This window comes from Neolamprologus multifasciatus, chromosome 18 (assembly GCF_963576455.1).
Source record: "Neolamprologus multifasciatus chromosome 18, fNeoMul1.2, whole genome shotgun sequence".
Classification (NCBI taxonomy): domain Eukaryota; kingdom Metazoa; phylum Chordata; class Actinopteri; order Cichliformes; family Cichlidae; genus Neolamprologus; species Neolamprologus multifasciatus.
In genome coordinates, this window is record NC_140456.1 from 15,811,401 (window position 1) to 15,830,763 (window position 19,363).

The 19,363-nt window shown below is 39.5% G+C and overlaps 1 protein-coding gene across 1 annotated transcript; it reads right to left on the reverse strand.

Annotated features, from left to right (window-relative positions):
- Window positions 1-2,853: 2,853 nt before the first annotated feature.
- Window positions 2,854-5,199, reverse strand: LOC146497610 (aquaporin-1-like). Its single transcript, XM_085141562.1, has 4 exons — window positions 4,777-5,199; window positions 3,924-4,085; window positions 3,708-3,788; window positions 2,854-3,436 (listed from the first exon to the last, which is right to left on the reverse strand). Exons 1-4 carry the CDS (start codon window positions 5,137-5,139, stop codon window positions 3,263-3,265), a joined length of 780 nt encoding a protein of 259 aa, XP_084997688.1. The 5' UTR covers window positions 5,140-5,199; the 3' UTR covers window positions 2,854-3,262.
- Window positions 5,200-19,363: the final 14,164 nt, after the last annotated feature.

The window sequence follows — 19,363 nt, forward strand, 5'->3', positions numbered from 1 at the left end:
CCATATACATGAACACATATGAAGATGTGGCCGCTCTAATGAACCCCAGAGAGGATTTATTATGGTGCTTGTAATGAGAGGGAGGCCTCAGCCTCAGATTATAGGATGGACAGAGATGATTTAATCAAGCAGAAATGGAAGCAAGTCAAGTATATAATCAATATGTATGCTGGTCTGTTAGGCAGAGTAAAACAGCACTGACAACTTCAAAGGGTTGTCCTCGCAGCTGCTTTAAACGGGTGAAAGAACAAAATAAAAGTAAGGTGAATAGAGAAGTGCAACTACATCAAACAGTAAGTTTAAAAAAAGATTAAATTGTCATTATATATGTTTCTGTTTTTTGATTAATTCATCTGCAGGTCCAGACGATGAGATTGAAGCGTCTGTGCATAAAAGACTCTTGCTGAGCCTGAGTGGTTTTCTCTAAACAAGGATCCTAATCGCAAATAGTCTTATCTACATATGACATATTTTCCATCACCACCCTCACCAGCCACAATGATGTTATCTGTTATTGTAGGAGACAGCAGCGAAGTACAGAACAAAGAAAGATTAATCAACAGTACAACTCCAAATCATTTTATCTGGCTATCAAATATAGATCTGATTCATGCTGGTTATACATTTTAAATTCCTTGTACGTCGATATATCCGACTGAAGTAAGACACACATAGACTTTATGCACAAAGCAGTTGGATGAAGAGATTTTGCTTTAGTTTCTGGGTTGTTTTTAAAATTGTATTTTCAGGAATGGACTTTAAGAGATTGATTTTCTCTTGTCTAGTGAGTGGTTCAGAAGTCTTAACCTCTTAGCAGTGACCTGTATACGAATCCCTACATATTATATAGCATGTCATGAAATGAATGAGTTACTATAAATCCACTGGTCAACAAAACAACCACCATCATTTCGGTTGATGAAGGGCAGGGCAATCAATACATACATCTACTGAATGTTTTTTTTTTTTTCAAAGTCAGTGATTGTCCCATATTGCAGGTTTAGATTGAGAAAAGCTCAGGGACAAAATGCTCTTTGATAAGTTAAACGCTGTGCAGCAACTCCCAAATTTGTACTGCAGAGACCACTTTGTTGCTTTGGGGAGAACACAGCAGAAGCTGAATCCCAGCCTCCTGTGCTAAAGCTCAACAATATGCTGCAGCCAATAAAAAGGAGCCTTGATTGCTGGATCAAAACTGTCACACGCAACAGCAACCTGCCAGTGCTTCACCTGCTGAACGCACAACCCCTCCATCTGTAATCAACAACAGCTGGGCAGCGCAAAACCCAAGAAAACAGGGGTGTCCGTTTTACTCAGTGTTACAATTTGGGGTGATTTTCCATACTGGACTCATTTTGGTCAAATGTTTCCCTTCACAACTTTATCTAAATGTTAATTGAAAGTGTAAGTTGAACAAGGAAAATCTGTATTCATACGTCACTGTCTGCATGCTTGGGTGTTTGGGCTGCTAGTCTATTCTTTACATCACTTTTGTTTCTCACCAAATCTGTTTTGTAGTCATCACTGTGGCCCAATCCTTTTCTTGCCCACCTTCTGCGAGCTAACCAGCTTCTTTCCTGTCTGCTTTGCAGACCCACATTTTGTGCAATCCACTTCCTCCTTGTCTCTTCCTCAACTGTCCAACTTCTTCATCTCTGCCACCACCAGCATCTGCACTCACTTCCTGCTTCCTACCATTGTTGGACTTTGCCCTGCTACATAGTTTCATCAGAGTCTAACTTTCAAATACTTAATAACACAAACTCTATATTTCACTAAATCACATTCAGTTCTTTCACATGAGTTTCATTAAAACGCAGGGATATCAACTCATTTCATGGCCACATGCAGCCCGCTTTGATCTTAAAGAAAAAGAAGTGCAATTTCCACTTTACATCTCAGTTTTTCTAAAGGATAAAAAAAAATATTGCCGTAGTAAATGAAAGAAATGTGTTAGCATGAATAAGTAAACGTGTAAAATTACAGGAAAAGAAAGTGTCCTATTCTATCTTTCTTTCTTTCTTGATTCCAAGCTGGGACCTGGAACAAGACTTCCTGTGCACCTAGCTCGCAAATCAGCCACTTTAGCCAAAGTCCACATCGGAAGGAAGACCCGTGGTCTCAGTTAGTTTGCAGCACCAGGCATCCATCCAGGAGAGAGGAATTCAGAGGCTGTGCCTAACTTTAAGTCATTATATAATTTTTAACAGTTCACCTTGTACTTAACTTTTGGGAGGGGGTTGTAAAAGAGATGAAACACGGGAGGTCAATTTTCTCTCTCTCTCTTTTTTTTTGTTTTGCCTTCAGATTTCTGGAAACTGTAGATTTAATTAAAATTTAATACCATCAGATGAGATTAAAGCTTTGAGGTATGATGTGAGGTTCTCACTCAGATGTTTTTTCCCCCTCTTTTTGTTTATGTTGTTCGACCCTTTTATTCACATTTCACATTTGACCATTCATGATCTGTGAATTGCAGACAACTTTACTCTTATTTGTTTTTAAATAAAGCCAGGATGCTAAACTAAACCTTTCTTTGCCACAAGATTACTCAGATTGCTTAAAGATTTGTGAAGAAATTTACACAACTAAATAATAATATCAGCTAATTCATCATTCTGTAAAATCTGGTTTTAAGAATAGTTATTTTAGTTGAAGTGTTGCTTACATATTCCATTTTCACAAATGAACTTATGTCTAAAGAGCTTTCGGATTTCACAGTGTCTGCAGGAGGATTGCAGAGTAATAGGATATCATCTTTTTTCATAGGAGGCCCTGTATGCATGATAGATTTGTGGTCATCGGACTCCATAAGAAAAATCAAATCCATGCACTGGAATAAAGAACACAATCTTTTTTTTAATATCCAGTGTTTTCTTTTACTTAAAAAAGTGAGAGGTGTTTCAAAAGTGCACACACAATACATTATCCATCAGAAATAAAACGTGATAAAGACTCATAGAAATATGTATACAAAAATGGCTCAACCTGGAATACTGATATTGAAAAAACAAACATTAACACTCGACTCTGTTGGGAATTTTAGAGTTAACTTGTCTCAGCGGCACTTTGGATAAAAAACTGGTGCTTGGCCAAAAACATGAGCAAAATAGGAAGGAAGCACTAACTGACCCGTTGACCACAATCCTCATTGGTTACCTTAAAACAGGAGAAAAACCCCCCACTAACATACTAAACTAAATTCTAATGCTTTTGTACAGGAGTATAGATATTTACAATAGCATTTCATGTTTGTGTAGCACTACTTTGAGGTCATCTCCACAGCATCGTTGCCTCCGTTGACGTCATAGTCACCCACTGGCCCGCTGACCAGCACCTTTATGCGGTCGGGGAAGTCATCGAATTTGGGAGAAAGCAAGAAATCGTACAGAAGAGCTGCAGCCACACCGCCACACATTGGACCCACCCAGTACACCTACAAAGGGAAAGCTTCGATCAATGTCTGGCATCATTACAAGACAAAGAGAAATGCAGATTCCGGTCATGGTCAAAAGGCTTACTTTAGTCGATCTCTCTAAATGCAAAACAATAGGAAAGCTGTAACTGATTAACACATGCAGGAAGATTCACAAGTAATTGAGGCATCTGTCTGCTGATGAATTATTGAATTATTTAAGCTTGACATATAATATCCATGCAGAAAAAATGTGAGGTATGCGTAAAGTGATTCCCCCCCTCTGACTTACCCAGTGGTCTGTAAAATTGTTCATGATCAAAGCCGGGCCGAAGGAGCGAGCAGGGTTGATGCCACAGCCTGTGTAGCTGATCTGCAGTCAATCAACAACAACAAAAAGGCAACGTGAGAGAATATCATCAGCAGGAGCAGAATCCTGCCATATCTGCTCCTGGTTCCCTTTTTACAAGTTATATATGACTGATGATGGCGTTAAAGTGCAACTTACAGCTGCCAAGTGTCCCAGGCAGACTGAGAGGCCAATGGCCAAGGGTGCAGAGCCGGTGACATCACGTCGTCTTTTATCAGTGACCGCAATGACACACAGCACCAGCTGGAAAGTTGCCAAAAGCTCTATGCCTACGCCTTGGCTGGGTGTGACGCCGTTGAGCTGTGAAAGTTAAGGGAGGAATCCAAAACAACACTTTGTCAGACTTTGTCAGATTTTGTCAGATAGATAGATTGTTTCCTAGCACAACCACTTCCTATTTAGTAGCTGCTGGAATTGCCCAGGAAGCCTGACAGCAATCTGGCAGTGCTGCAAAGTGCCACATTGCTTGTTCATATTTCTTTCTTGGAAAACGTGGTTATTGTTGTTAACATTAAGTGGAGCTGTGCGGCTTCTTGAGGTGGGGGGGTGGGGCTGGGTGATATCAGGTCCTACCAGTGTTGTTTTTCAGTAAGGAGAGAGCTGTGGGTGCTAATTACAGAGTGGTGTAGCATTAAGTAATAACTGCTCATTAATTTAAGTGAAGAATTCTGGTATTCAAAACCTCAATTTCCAGAAACAGATTGCCAAAGTACAAGTGGGTGGACACTATATATATTTCCTATTTCTTTTAGCTGTTGCAGCATGGCATACTTTAATAATAATGTGTCATCACTATTCATTAATAAGTATTGACAGAATGTCCCAAGAACTGCATAATCAGTGCCAATTCAGCACTTACATCCTTGTAAAAGTTTCAGTTTTCACCGTGAAAGTACTTTAAATAGACACTGTTGCATCATCGCATCGCTGTGCTTTTATTTTTGCTATTAATGCAGAAATGTTTGAAACTCAAGATAAAGTTTATACTTACAGCGTTGAGCCCCAGTACAGGATTGTTTTCAGGCCGTGTTCCATACACAATGCCACTGGCTAGGGCTGAGCCCAGCATCTGGGCAATAATGTACATGATAGCTTTGAACACACTGATCTGGCAGCTGGCAAGCATCCCGAGGGTGACTGCAGGATTCAGGTGGGCTCCACTGATGTGGCCTAAACTTTGGGCCAGAGTGGCAATGGCAAGTCCAAAGGCCAGTGACACCTTCACCTCTTGGTCTGGATTAGTGCTGTTTGTGTTCCCAATAGCTGTGGCGATGCTGAGAAAAATAAAAAGGGTCATCCCAACCAGTTCGGCCAGAACTGCCCTCCAGAAAGCCTTGCTCTTGAACTCTCTCATTTTGGCAGCTGTGGGTTTGAGCTGGTCCTCTGTAAGATGTACTCACAAACAACAGCAACAGGCTGCATATATAAGGCCTGGGTTGATAATGGTTAGTGGGCGGGCTTTAAAAAACTGAAAGAGAGGGCCACACTGAATTAATGAGAAATCCAAAAGACTGGGCTCTCATCCCTCCCTCTGCTCCCTCGCCCTCCCTCCCTCGTCTCCCTGTCCTCTGGCCCCTCTCCCACTAACTCCCTGTGCAGTACTTTCTGGTCTTTGGACTTTCGTGAGTAATAGAACAGGATCTTTAAATAGCTATATCCAAAGGTACATTTTCCATGCAAACATTTACAGTTTTGTGGCAAAGCCTTTTATTGTGATGGTTTTTAGAGACAAAACACGAGTTCGCTTTAAATACAGGTCCAAGGAAGAAATACAGGTTCACAGAAGGAGAATTTTACACATTTAAAGTCATCTTTTTCCTATTTATATTCATTTTAAAGTTGGAAAATTCTGACTTTGGGTAATTTCTGTTTTCTGTGCACTCACACCTTGGACAGCACATAAGGGAGTGGGAAAGAAGACAACTCCCACATAGTGATTTCAGGCTTCACCCTCCCTCCACTGATAAAGTTTACATGCCACTAGATTAGGAAACAGTTTTTTGAGGTGTTTAATCCTTTTTGGGTTAAAAATGGGGAACATTTATTATAGATGGCAATAGCAATTCATCAACCGAAAGCACGTTCTCTAAATAGTTATTAGTTATTTTGTTGACAGAGAGTTAGAGCACCGGCAGAGTGAAACATCAGCTCTGTGAATTGAGCTGCCTGTTACACCTGCCCCCTCAACTCAAGGCTACAAACAGCAGCTGCTTTAACTGGTGAATGTCTGTGGATGATTTAGTGAAAATCTGTATTAAGTTCTTTACCCAAAATTATAGATTCCTTTGCGGTACATGTTCACATGTTGGAGTTATATGGTATATGTTCAAACTGTCTTTAAGCCCCTTCATATCCCCCCTTTCCCCCCTTTGGGTAGTTGTGTAAAAGTAGCAAATAACCACCTAGAAAGTCAAACTCACAAAAGTAAAACTCAGCTATATGCCTCCAGTATTATTAAACTATTTACCTCCTACTTTATTGTTAAAGTCATGATCTCCCAATTTTATTACAACTAAATGACTTTCAGTTTCACTTATTCTGTCATTATTTTCACAATGACTCTATTTCTTTTAATCGTTCTATTTTGTGTCAACTTTTAAGTAGCATCAAAATCAGATTGGGAAATATGCTCTTTTTTGGTAAATGGATGCCTTTGTAATTATTAACTGTTCCAGTTTGTAGTTTTGCATCATATTTGTCAGGTACTGGGAGTAACCTGGGACAAATTCACAGCCATTGAGTTGGCCAACCTTTGTTGTAAGGGAAGGTTGACATTCAATGACAGTCCCTGTAATATATTATAAGTAAAAATCTATTTTCACCTGTTCCCTTCTTCCAAAGAGGTTGACACAATGGGTCGCTCTACATATTTGATTTGGTTTATTGAGGTTGTAAAAATAGACTGGTGGAGTGGATGTGCATCAATTACTGGTGGTTGCAGTGCATTTAAACCACCTTAAATGATGATTAATGGTTGATTTTCTGTTTTTACTGGAAAACATACATTCTGAACATCTGTCAGTGTGTCATATTTGATGATAATGATTACTGTGACTAAATTTATTTTATATAACACTTTTGCAATATATTACAGAAAGTGATGACTGTCAGTGAGTTCCAGCTTCCTGTCCATCAAAAATAGGAGCAAACACTGAACTTTTGAACTCTGCTCCTTTTTGTGTATTAGATCAAACCAGATCAAATTGCAAGATGGAAAAAATAACATTGTCTTTAGAATTTTTGACTAAAATCACTAAAATGTGCTTTGGTTTTCAGGAACACATGAACAGAATGACATATAATGTAAATAATAATGACACATCTTCACAAAATATATTTTAGTTTGAAGAAGCAGATATATTTCACCACAAGGACATTGTCTTCAGAAGGCTTAGACTTAGCTACAAGAAAATATATTACATTTCCCCATTTCATTTTAATGCTTTATTTAGCCAAGGCTCAACTTATATTTTGATTTGAATCTGGGGAATGCCAGACACCTGGATGCGCTGTGGGAAGAAGGCAAGCTGTTGGAGGCAGGGTGATGCATTGGGCAATGTTCTTCTGGGAAATCTTGGAGCACAACAACAGTGAGTTTGAGGTGTAGACTTGGCCTCCAAATTTCCTAGAGCTGTGGGAGCTGAAGCAGCTGTGGGATGTGCTGGACAAGCAAATCTGATCCATCGAGGCCCTCGCAACTTGCAGGACTTAAAGGATCTGTTGCTAACATATACACAAGTTGTCAGGGTTCTGGGTCTGAGCAACCCAGGATCCCTGAGCAGTTATGGACTGGTTATATTATATGTATATTTGGTGTTGCTGTCTCTCTTCTTCCTGTTTGCGGATGTGTGTATGTGTTTCTGCGAGCGCCGGTCTGCGGGCGCCTTCAGGCCGGGTGGGTGTGGCCCTGCTGGTGGACTGGCCACACCCGAAGCCACACACCTGCTCCTGATCAGGCCTCGTCGGGGGAGCTACTTAAGAGAGTCTTGGAGCTCCCACCGACGCGGGATCATTTCGTGAGACTTCCCGTCAGTTCTCCAGTTGGTCTGTTTGTGAGTGTGAGCTTACCAAGTGAACTGAGGGTACTAACTACTGCCTCTATTTTCCCAGGAAGGATTGCTGGATGAGAGGGCAGCAGACACAGAGTGCACTGGCACGAGGGAGCGGACACACGAGCACAAACACTGGGAGAAGACACGGAGTGGAAGTCGGGAGCACACGGGGATGTATTGTTGTGTGTACAGTTTTCACTGTAAATAAACGCACTGCTTGTACGTAGAGCACCGCGCCTGGGTCCTCCTTCCCCACACCCCCCCACGGTTTGCCATGCCAAACCGTGACACAAGTATACCTCCTTGGGTCCAGTGGAGTCCATGCCTCCATGGGTCAGGGCTGCTTTTGCACTGAAATGGTTTAATGTTATGCCTGATAGGTGTACGCTGCAGATGGCATAAAATGAAATAATTTCCTTTTTTCCTTTTGACAATATTAGCATTAAGCCAAAACTGCAGCAATGGAACTGCCTGATGAACAGCTATGTCCATTTAGTCTTTTCATAAATATTCATAGGGAGTATAAAGATTCAACTGCTTTCATTTGTGAGTGAGCATTTAAATGATGGATGCTAGTCAACAGGAAGCATTTACCACTATAAACCAAGATGAGTAAAGTAAAAATACCATTTTGGAAGCGTTAACAGAGCAAAATCAAAACTATTTTGCCTCAGTGTCATTGTTGGACAGTCATTGTTCTTACTGGAATATGGCCAGTATTGAAATCGCAAGGAATGTGATTAAGGTGTATACATTCCAGAGGGTTTTGAAAGACTGCCAGGTAGTTCAAGTCTGTTTGATTATGACTATCGTATCTCTGAACTCAAGTAAACAATTTGTTTTTAGTGTTAAACTGACAGACTGCCTTACTCTATCTTTAAGTTACATTTAAACCGACAAAATACACCTCCAATAGTTAAGAGCTGAGGTTTGACAGACGATCAGTTCTTCACGGAAAATTTATCATATCTATGGGTAGAAATCTATAGATAGAAATTTTCATGACTGTTTGTTGCCTTTGATATGCAGAAGAAGTAGTGGTGCAAAGTGTTCTAGGACCGGTGCAGTCAGAGGGCAAAGTTGAGAAATAGTGATGCACAGAATAAACTGTGTGGATGCACGAGTAGTTAAAGTTTAGTATATTCATGGCCAGAGAAGTGCAGCGCTCAAGCAGCTCAGTCAAAAATGAAATTTGAATCCCATCCATCCTGGCCTCACTTACAGTCTTTCATATGAGCTTCTATTCTCCCAGCGTCGTGGGACAGAGGCGACCCAGTCACATTAGCAATGACTTACTAACATTTAAAAGTTGATGGCTGGTTAAAGACCTAATAAATAATTTATCAATATCTGTTTGTCACACTGAATAAAAATATATACTTTCTTCCACTAGTGCTGTCTTTTCTTCAATGTTAAAATTGAAGGAATGACATGAATTTGAACCAGATTTACAAAGTAAGATAAAGATAAAGGCAAACAGTGACATGTTGCCAACAGTCAGTAGCTGAAACTATAACAACAATGCCTAGGAGTGAGGGTTTCTTTCCAGATGGAAACTGTCCAAAATAAATACAGGAGCGGATTTAGGTAAAGCGGTGACGTATAAAGTTATGTAGACATGCGTAAGCTCTTTGGTTTGAAGAACAAGAAGACACAAACATCTGTTAAAGGAGTTAAAGCTTTATTGTTACTGAAGCTGAGGAACTTACTTTACATCTTTATATATAGATCTACGTGCATTACGCAGTAGATTTGTATAGTAGCAGCTTTGTATGACTCACAGTTCAAAGTGATTCTTGTTCAGCTCATACTGGCTTCAGCCCCTCAACTAAGTTGTTTTAGCTCCTCTATCTTTAAAGCAACTCTTTCCTTAGGTGGGTGTGACTTCCGTGCCCTTAGCAGTGTGTCTGGGAAAGCTCACGCAACACAACAGTGAAGTGATAAAATTGATTGATGGAGTGTATGCTCTTCTCCTTGCACTTTGAAAATTGGTTAAGTTGTGTCAATGCCCTCCTCTCTGTATCTAGATCCTCTCATTAGGAGCCAGAAGTAAAAAGGTAAATCTTAAACTGAGTGTTTAGAGCAGTAGTGTGAATCCTGAGCTTTTTATGTCACGTTCTTATGTTTTCTGGCCTCACAGTTTGAAACTTTCGCCATGTTTGATCTGAGCATTCATCAGCGTAACAGCATATGCAATATGCTGTTACAGAAAGTAAGGAAAGGCACAAAAGTACGAAAAGGTCTCATTTTAACCAGAACCTGCGGTGACCAACATAATTTCTTTGGATTGTGTAAGATCACAAGTTATGAGTAGTCATGAGTAAATATGCATAAGAGGAGAGGAGTTCATGTAAGGAAAGAAAAAAAAAGTTTTGAGCTTAAAAAGATTCATATGTCTTAGTCATTGCATCAATTTCATTCAAAACTATTGCAACACAGAGATGAATATTTTAACCAAACCCTCAGTCTGATGTGTTACAACAATAATATAAATTAATTAAAAAGCAAAAGCAAAAACACTCTATAAAAAAATAACAAAACCCCAGTGTATTTATATTAACTTTGTGGCCTTGGATTCTTCATTTTTTCTCTCAGATATGAGTCATTTGAGGATATATCTTCACATAGAAGGCAAACAGCCTATATTTTGCTGTGACCTGTTTTGACAGAAATGTAAACAATTCCAGAAATCTTCCACAGTTTACAGTACAATAAATGTATCTGGATCTTATCACAGTTTTAACCACTACTGATAGTGTTCCCAAATCATACCTTCACGTCAAATCAGACTGAACTGTGATAACTGTTCTGACCGCCAGCAGAAGAATGTGGAAAATGTGTGAAAGCTAAAAAAAAAAAAAAAAAAAAAAATTGTAAACACACTGAAAAGCTCTGCGTATGAGATTTATGTAAGAGCTGTAATGGAGCTGTAATGAGCATTTTTAAAAATTTCCAGCTGTCAATGGGAAAGTTCATGGTGTGTTTGATTATTGCATCTCTTTTTGTTTCAATTCAGAGGTGGTGCATACCAGATATACGGTGAACAGTGGCACTGTTACACCATAAAATCTCATCTATGCGACATAGACTGCTAAAAATCCTCAAGACTTACACTGAAAACGCAGTGAATCACAAGAAGGAGCAGGAGTGAGAGTTTTTCTTGCTGAACATAGACAAAATCCTAACTCTCCCACCCACAGCCCAAAGACATGGTGTCATCATCCATAGGTGTGAATATGAGCATGAATGGTTATCTGTCTGTGTTAGCCCTGTGACAGAGTGGTGACCAGTCCAGGGATTGGAGGAGATTTGTCAGCAAAGAGTGGTTGTAGTTTTCCCCTGTCTTGCTTCCCCTACAACAAGAAATTGGTGCAACGAACTGAAAGAGTGGAAGATGAAATCAAACTGTACACATGCGCTGAGAGTTTGCTGGGAATGCTGTGGGTTAGCGGCTGAACAAACAAACTGCAGTATTAAAATCTGAAGAGCGTACATAACACAGAAAAGCAGCGACCCGCGAAATAGCCTGTGACAGTCAGGAACTCATTCTACTAATTGCTCAAATTCATCTAATTATTGTTTGGTCAGAAAGGGGAAGGTCGATAAATTAGTTCCTAAGCACATTGTTTTCATGTCATGGATAAAGAATGGCAATTCTTCACATTGATGATGAGGGGAATTTGGAAGGCGGCAGCAGAGCCAAAAGGACGATGAAATGATTTCTAGGGTTTTAGGCTGTTTAGCTTGTGTTTGACAGGGTGATGCATTGTCCAAAAAATATCCAGCTGCACACTCACACGCTCTGAAATCATCGCTGGTTGACAGGCGCTTTCAAAGACTCCTATTCATTCCCAGTGGACAGTAGCATTGAGGGGGAATCACAATCATGAGACTACAGCTGCATTGTGAGATTGGGTCAGTGAACACTTGAGCTGATAAGCTGACCCAGACTAGATAGACTATCAGTTATGCAACAAACAGAAAGCGTTGTATTTAATGTTTAAAAAAAGGGCATGGCTAAAATTAACCCTTTTTTCAGTTCTGGCTTTTCAAACAGCAGAATAATCAGAAATATAACATGTAAAATTTACTTGTCGCGCATTTTAGTGGAGATATCATCTGAATTTCAGGAGCGGGCGCACTCCTCCTTCATGCCCCCTCCAGCCTCAGGCTATAAAAGCCCCCTTTCTCCAATACCTGCAGTTCTCATTTTCATGCCCCCCCCCCTTACTGCCCCCTCCCCCCCCTTCCTCCCTCTCTTCTCCTCTCATCCTTTCCTTCATTCATTTCTTATTAGCACATGGGGATCTGCCCGGCCCGGGAGCCGTCGCCAGTCCCCTTCGAGGCCTTCCCCAAACCGCAGCACCAGTTCACACTTCCTCATCCCTCATCGCCCATCATTACAGAGGATGTGGTCCCAGCCAGTGAAAGATATGAACTCCAAAATTGAAAACTCAACTCCTTAATTATTACGTTTTGTTTTGACAACAACACCAACTAAACAGCCGTGTGTACAGGTATTGTTGAAGACAGTTGAATTACGCCATTCCAGAAATTTCCTGCTTCCTCCCGGATCGTTTGTATTTGTTTACAAAATTAAGCTTATCTGACTTCCACAGTGGAAATGTAATTAGTGTGCTATAAGGAGAAACTATTTTGTTTTACAGCCATCATAGGATATCCTTTTATCTTTAACTAATTTCCCTGCAAGGGCTGCTGAAATGTTTTGATATTTTTGTGGGAACAGTATAGATTTGAGCGCCACTCCAAACCTGATTATTGAATCTGGTGTGACCATTTGTGAAGAACTGATTTTCTTATAACAGTTGTATGAGTTGTATGTATTTATGTACTGTATTACTACATGCCAAGGAAAGATATGCAAGGCAGTGCAACACACCATTTTCATGACACCTTCAGGTTGTCTTACAAAAGCATGAAAGTATCTTATCTGTAGATCTCAGGTTTTTACAGGGCTAAACATTAACCAGTCTGTCTCATGATTTATCTCAACTGAAGATGAAGTTTCTTTGAGAAGAGGCACACTGAACCATCTTCTCTTCCTATGTTTTCACTCTGTGTGTGCTTCTTTGAGAGCAGCAAACACATAGGGAGTGGCTTTTATAAGGGGATGAGGTCCTCTTGAAGGTGAATTGGGGGTCCCCACTCTTTGCCTATTAATTGCTGTTGTAAAAAGCCTTACAAATGTCCTCTGCCTCTACAAAACCTAAACAAAAACATTTTTTGAAAAGCTCGGTCAGGGGTCTGCAATGCCATGACAACATTATAGGCATTAAAAGCATCAGTTGTACCACGGACAAGCACCTCGGTGCCCAGTGCTGCTTACTCCTGACTGGAAAAGTAGATTTTAAAACCTTAAACCCAACAGAGATCCAATGGGTGCTCTTCACACTTTATAGAACAATTATGGAGAACAGTCACGACTACTTTATGATGACTTCACATGTGTTCTGTGTAGTGAATCTCTCACCTAATAAAAGGCTTCTCTCAGATAACACTGCTGTGTGTGCTGAGCTTCCATCTTGGATGCCTTGTGATAACATTAACTTAAGTGGGATGTAAATCAGTTTACAAACTAATAAAACCCAGAGTGCCAGCAGATAAGAACAGACTTTAAACCGTCAGAAGGCTCATCCTTGGCTTTTGTCCTGCATGCACTTTCAGCCCTGAACTCTTTTCAGGGGCGGGGGGACACGTGAATCCGATGGGTTTGTGTTCATATGCATTTATTGTCAGGCATTTTCATTACTTAAATACTTTCTGGTCATTGGGCTACCTTTTGTGTATTTCTGCATCTATTGGTCTGATTGTCTGTTTTCTGGTTCCTTTGTGTCTGTATGTTCTGACCTGTCATTTTCCAGGATGATGAATTTTCCAAGGAGATTTTTTTTTTAAAGAAAAGCCAGACTTCCTGCAGATGGAATCTAACCTTTGGAAGTGGAACCTGAATTTGAGAAGGAAGTTGGTTTTTACCCATGGAAATGTTAATGCCAGCCCTGCCTCGGAGCTCTTCCCCTGTGACCTTATCGCTTCATCTCTTTTGCACACAAGCATTTGATCCTTTGTTGACAGAAAGTTACTGTTTAATGCAGCGGGTTGATATCTTGCCACTTTCTTCAGTACTAAATAGCATTTGTATTTCAAAAAGCCCTGCTATGTCCACTACATCAGCTCTTCTAAAACAAGAAATAACCTGTTTCAAGAATGCTTTTAATAATGTCGTCCTTTAATTTTGAACAAAGCAGCAATCATGAACTGACAAAATCCTTCACTGTGAGAAATGCTGGTTCAACATCATTTCCTGTAATAGAAGACATGCACTGATCTGTATATGTAGTACATATAATTATTTCACTGCAAATTGTAGAACAGCCTCCATCCCAAGTGGGATTGTTTATATCCCACAAGCTGTAAATCGTGGTAGTGATATATGATACAGTATTACAGCATGGACTCACTCATATAATCTCAGCAGCTCGTGGGGGTCTGAGATAAGAAACAAGAGTAAACACTAACTGTCTCAGATGTGCCGAGATTAAGCATCGGTTCACATTTGATCTCACCTTAATTATTTTGTCACACCCATGCAGAAGTTAGTATGTGCCATTTGCCAGATTTATTGGCTAAGAAGAGATTTTATGATTTTCTTAAAAAAAAAAAGCACATTAAGCCCTGATAGGTGGTTAGATGAAACAAAAAAAAAAGAATCTACTACTATGCTGTTGTGAAAGCAACAACGGAGGAGTAATATTTGACATGGAAGTCAAAGACCTGTTGAGCAACATCCTTTGGCTCAGCATCAAAAGGTGGGTGCTCATGCGATTGTTGGAAGAGACTTAGGGATTGAAAGTCACACACAACACACAACTATTATGACTAGAGCGTTTTGCTCCACAAGCTAACAGTGTGAAGAGGGAATGCGTATGCTTATGTCAGACCTTCCCAAAGTGTGGGGCCTGCCCCCTGGGGGGGGGTGCGGTGGCGCAGAGCCATTGCAGGGGGGCGCGGTGTGAAAAGGGAAAAGGGAAAAAAACAAAAAACAAAAACAACGCTTGGACACTGCTAGCACGGGGCGCCTACAAAAACGCAAAGCAGGAGATGAATATGTTTCCAAACCAACTTCATTCTAAGCCAAAGACTAGAAAATATGGTGAAGCATATCTTCCTTTGGCTTCACCTGCACAAGTGCCGAGGTAGGTCTCCCCTGCTTAATTGGTTTTCCCTGCGTTGGGAGCAGCGCTGGGCTCTTCATATCACGGACAAACAGTATCCCACATTCTTGATTTTTAGTTCACAAACACTTGTTGTAATGACTAACTACTCCTGACATTTTGGAGATGTTAGCTCTTTATACAGTAAAGTTACAGTGGGATACAAATAATATCAGGCTGATCCTGCCACGATTTGTTCCCCCTGTCTAAATCATGGACAAACAGTATCCTACAGTTGTTCATGTTTTTAAACCCATCTTGAGAGGCACTTTTTGAAAAATGTATTGATAGCAATGTTGAATATTATTACACAGAAAAAACGGGGGGGCTAGCAAAAAAAGTTTGGGAACCACTGGCTTATGTGCATAAATTGAGGCCAAAAAGTTAATCCTTATGTGCCTCACATCTGTTTAGGGCCATATTTGGATGCATAGGGTGTGTTCACATCTGTGTAAGGCCATCTGTTTTCATACTGTGAGGAGAAACAATGAAACCATTAGACTCTACCCTAAGAGACAAACATAGGGGTTCAGACCCAGCCTATTGATTTACATCCTCTGTAATGGACATTTGTTTTTTTGGTCTATATCTTTTGTCTTGTTTGTGCCACCCTACTAAGTCCTGATGTACTAAATAGAGGACATCCTGGGCTTTCCATGAATATCTCATGTGTTTGGGTGGGCTCTTTTAGCTCCAAAGAGGAAGGAACTCACAAAAAAAGTTCAATGGGAAGATTCTTTTTTCCTTGATTCTCAGGAGTATATAATAGGCCTCCGTCTACAGAGCATGCTAATTAGCAAAGCATTGTTTCCAACTCTCTCTGTTCATAATCAAAGAGGAACTGCATGTTAAATCTGTGCAAATGGACTATAGGTTTATTTTTTTTTTGTACATCTTATTTTTAGTAAGAGCAGTTGGAAGACAGCGGTCGAAGTTATGGTGAACAAAAATCCCGGACATTTCCTCAAATATTTTTAATTTCACTAAGGTCGCCAGAAGCGCAGTCTGGGATCCTACCCAGTATAAAACATCCATAAATTTGTCCTCTGTATGGTTCCCGTGTTGATCCGTCACATTAGATATTAAACTTTACTTGTGTTCCAATGCAGCTACTAGTTAGACTCTTAGCTGTACTGCTCATTTTACCACAGGGTACTGCCCGTCCTTATGGTGTTTCTTTGGTGAGTTTACTTTTTGTGTGATCATCAAAACTGATGTCCCAGTTTCAATGGACTTGGCTTGAAAAAAAAGTAAATCTAAACAAGGAATAGGAAAAATGAAATTTGAATGAATTTGAACAATCATGTTTCTTTTGGTGATTCTCAGCATATTACATTAATCAAGAGTTTATTTTGAATATTAATTCCCACAATAACCACAATAATTACTTTTTACTGAATGGATGCTAACCATTTTCTGCTAAAAATGTTTTTCTCTCTCATTTGATCATTATATAAATTATTATATAAAAAAAATAAAAATTCTTACTTTTATTTTTCCAGTTTGAAGAAAATCCAACAGATTGATACCAATGCATGCATAATCAACATAAACCAGGAAGTGTAAAGTGCTACTAAGCATCCTCACTGAAACAAGCCACTGACAAACAAAACTTGGATGAATGGATGAAGAGATTTACTGTAGGAAGGTCAGTTAGATTGCAGGTTTAGCCTGTAAATGTTAATTACCCCTATAAATGCTTGGACAGTACAGTGGTTTTCCACTTGGACTTTCTAATATGATATTGCATCACCGACTGTTAAATAAACAGCTCTGTGCACTTCTAATTTCTTTATATTTTGGTGTTAAAATGGCAAATAAGCGAAGCAATTTATCGAAACATGCAGAAATACTGTGATAAAAATATGTATAAGATATATACAAGACAAAAACAGAGTTTGTACAGTTGTAACAAGATTGGAAGTCAATCTTTATTCTTAAAAAAAAAGAAAAAAAAAAGAAACCAAACAGACATGAACTCTCATCTGAAACCTTTCTTTAAATTTCTTTAAATCAGGGCTCTCAAACTCCAGTCCTCGAGGACTGGTGTCCTGAAACTTTTCCATGTGTCCCTGTTGCAACACACCTGAATAAAATTAGTAGGTCATTAGCAATGGCTTCTGTTTTCTTCTTTAGTTGTTCTGTTTGCTTTTTTTTTTTCAAAGGATACACAGCACAGCATTTTTGTTTTGGGGAATTTTATCTTATTCCCGGCATTGGCGTTTTTCACAGATTCAACTAAAGAAATGGAAACAAATGATATGTTGTTGTTCTCTGCTTGTAACCAAGTGCTTAAAGATACAATTTAAAATTGTTTCCTCGCTAGGTTTCCTTTTATGTATTGACACAACTCCAGTTTATTCTCTGAGTTAGGTGCCTTTCTTGTACATGAATGGTTTCATTTTAGTGGCTTAACAAAAAGAAATTCTTTGAAAATGGTCAGGTACAAAGGTTGGACTGAAAGACTACTTTTAAAACTTTGTTTCTCTCCCCGTTGGCAAAATATAAAGAAAAGAGGGGTGACTCAAGACTTTTGCAAAGCACAACATAACATAACTGACTGTCAAATATCACTAAAACTAACCATATACTGACTAATGTGGCTGCAGTTTTTTGTGTTTAATTTTTTTTTTAAGTAAAAAATTTAGATTTCTTATATATTTTTTGCACTTTATAATTTTAAAGTAAAATCGCATTGTGAGAATGTGGCATCTTTCAGTATTACGTTTTTAATTACTCTAGTGACGTTTATGGTAAATGATAAAAATCTGTCTGACTCAACTTACTGAATCCTACCTACGTAAAAACAATTCTGTCTGCAAGGGAAAGCACAAGTCTTTCGCTTCCTGTGCCCACCACATTCTCTAAGAAATCCTGTCTGTGTGAAGGTCGTTGGTGATGGACGTCAAAATCCTCTGATGAGGTAAAAATCCATGAATCGAACAATGCGGGGAAATGCTGGGCGACTGGTGTGCTGGACATTGTTCCATACTACTTCACACTTTTCTTGGTAATGATCAATGACAGTTTTCTAGGTAGAGGCTTCTGGATGAGGAAGAGAGTCACAATAGGAACTGAGGTTCCTCTGTGTGACCTTGCAGCATGAAAAACTACTTTTTAACAGTGTTGGTCAAGTTATTTTAGATGCTGAATGGGGGACCTTTAACCTATCACTCCTTTAAAAAATAATGAGATGATTGTACATATTGGTATCAAATTTTATTAGTTGCAATGCATGTTTTATTAACACATCACTTTAATTCCACCTACTTATCCTTCTGAAAAAGTTCCTATTACTCTCTATTGCATAGAGAAGTTATAATAAATTTCAGCTTGATTAGGCAGCTCCTTTAAAAACCTTGAAATTCTAGGAGTCAAAAATCAGCCTCAACACAAAGCTGAGGGCATTTCAATATCTTAGGTACTTACAAGTTTCTCTGTATGTTGTCTTCCTAATTTTTCTTTAAAACTGTTTACACCTGTTGAGATGATTTGAGTTAAGGGACATGGTGCATTATCCTGCTGGAAGCAACCATTAAAAGATGGTACACTGGCTTACTATGGTCATAAAATGGTCAGGAACAATACTCAGTTAGGTTGTTGCTGTGGTGCTTAAATTATGTTTAGCTGGTTGTAATCAATACACCACTACCACAACTGTGGTCTTCTACTGCTATAACATCTCCCTTGCTTGTAAAGAGTAGTTATTTGAATTACTGTTCAAAGCTCAATGTAGCCTGGCCATTATCCTCTGACATCAACAAGGCATCATTGCCTAAAGAACTGTTGCTCACTGGATATTTTCTCTTTTTTAGAACACGTAAACCCTAGAGATGTTTGTGTGTACAGTACATATGCAGTTTCTGAAATACCAACAACCATGCCATGTTCAAAATAAATTAAATTACCTTACATTAAGTAATTAAGCAATTGAAGAGGTGTTCTTAATGCTGATTGTACAAACTGATAGCTCACATAAAGACCCCCCTCCCATCAGATGAGCTGCTCCAAGAATACCTCAGGCAGGTGAAGAAATGTGGTGATGAGGAACAAGACGAGGAACTATCATGGAGCACTAAGTTCCTGCATGGGAAATACCATTGACAGATAGAGGAAATGGCTGAAATCAATAACTTCTACCAGTGGGTAGAAAAGTCTGGATTAAAGAACAGCACAGAGGCTCTGATGAAAGAAGGCCAAGAACAGGCCCTAAGCACCGGCCCACCACGGGTAACAGGACCCAACTGTAGATGATACAAAGTGCCCCGGACACTACACAACAGATAGTACCAGG

Coding starts and splice junctions, on each gene's coding strand:
- LOC146497610 (XM_085141562.1), bottom strand. CDS start 5,139: ATGAGAGAGTTCAAGAGCAAGGCTTTCTGGAGGGCAGTTCTGGCCGAA. Junction 3,789..3,923: donor GCCTGGGACACTTGGCAGCT/GTAAGTTGCACT, acceptor GATTGACTGCAG/ATCAGCTACACAGGCTGTGG. Junction 3,437..3,707: donor ACAATTTTACAGACCACTGG/GTAAGTCAGAGG, acceptor TTCCCTTTGTAG/GTGTACTGGGTGGGTCCAAT.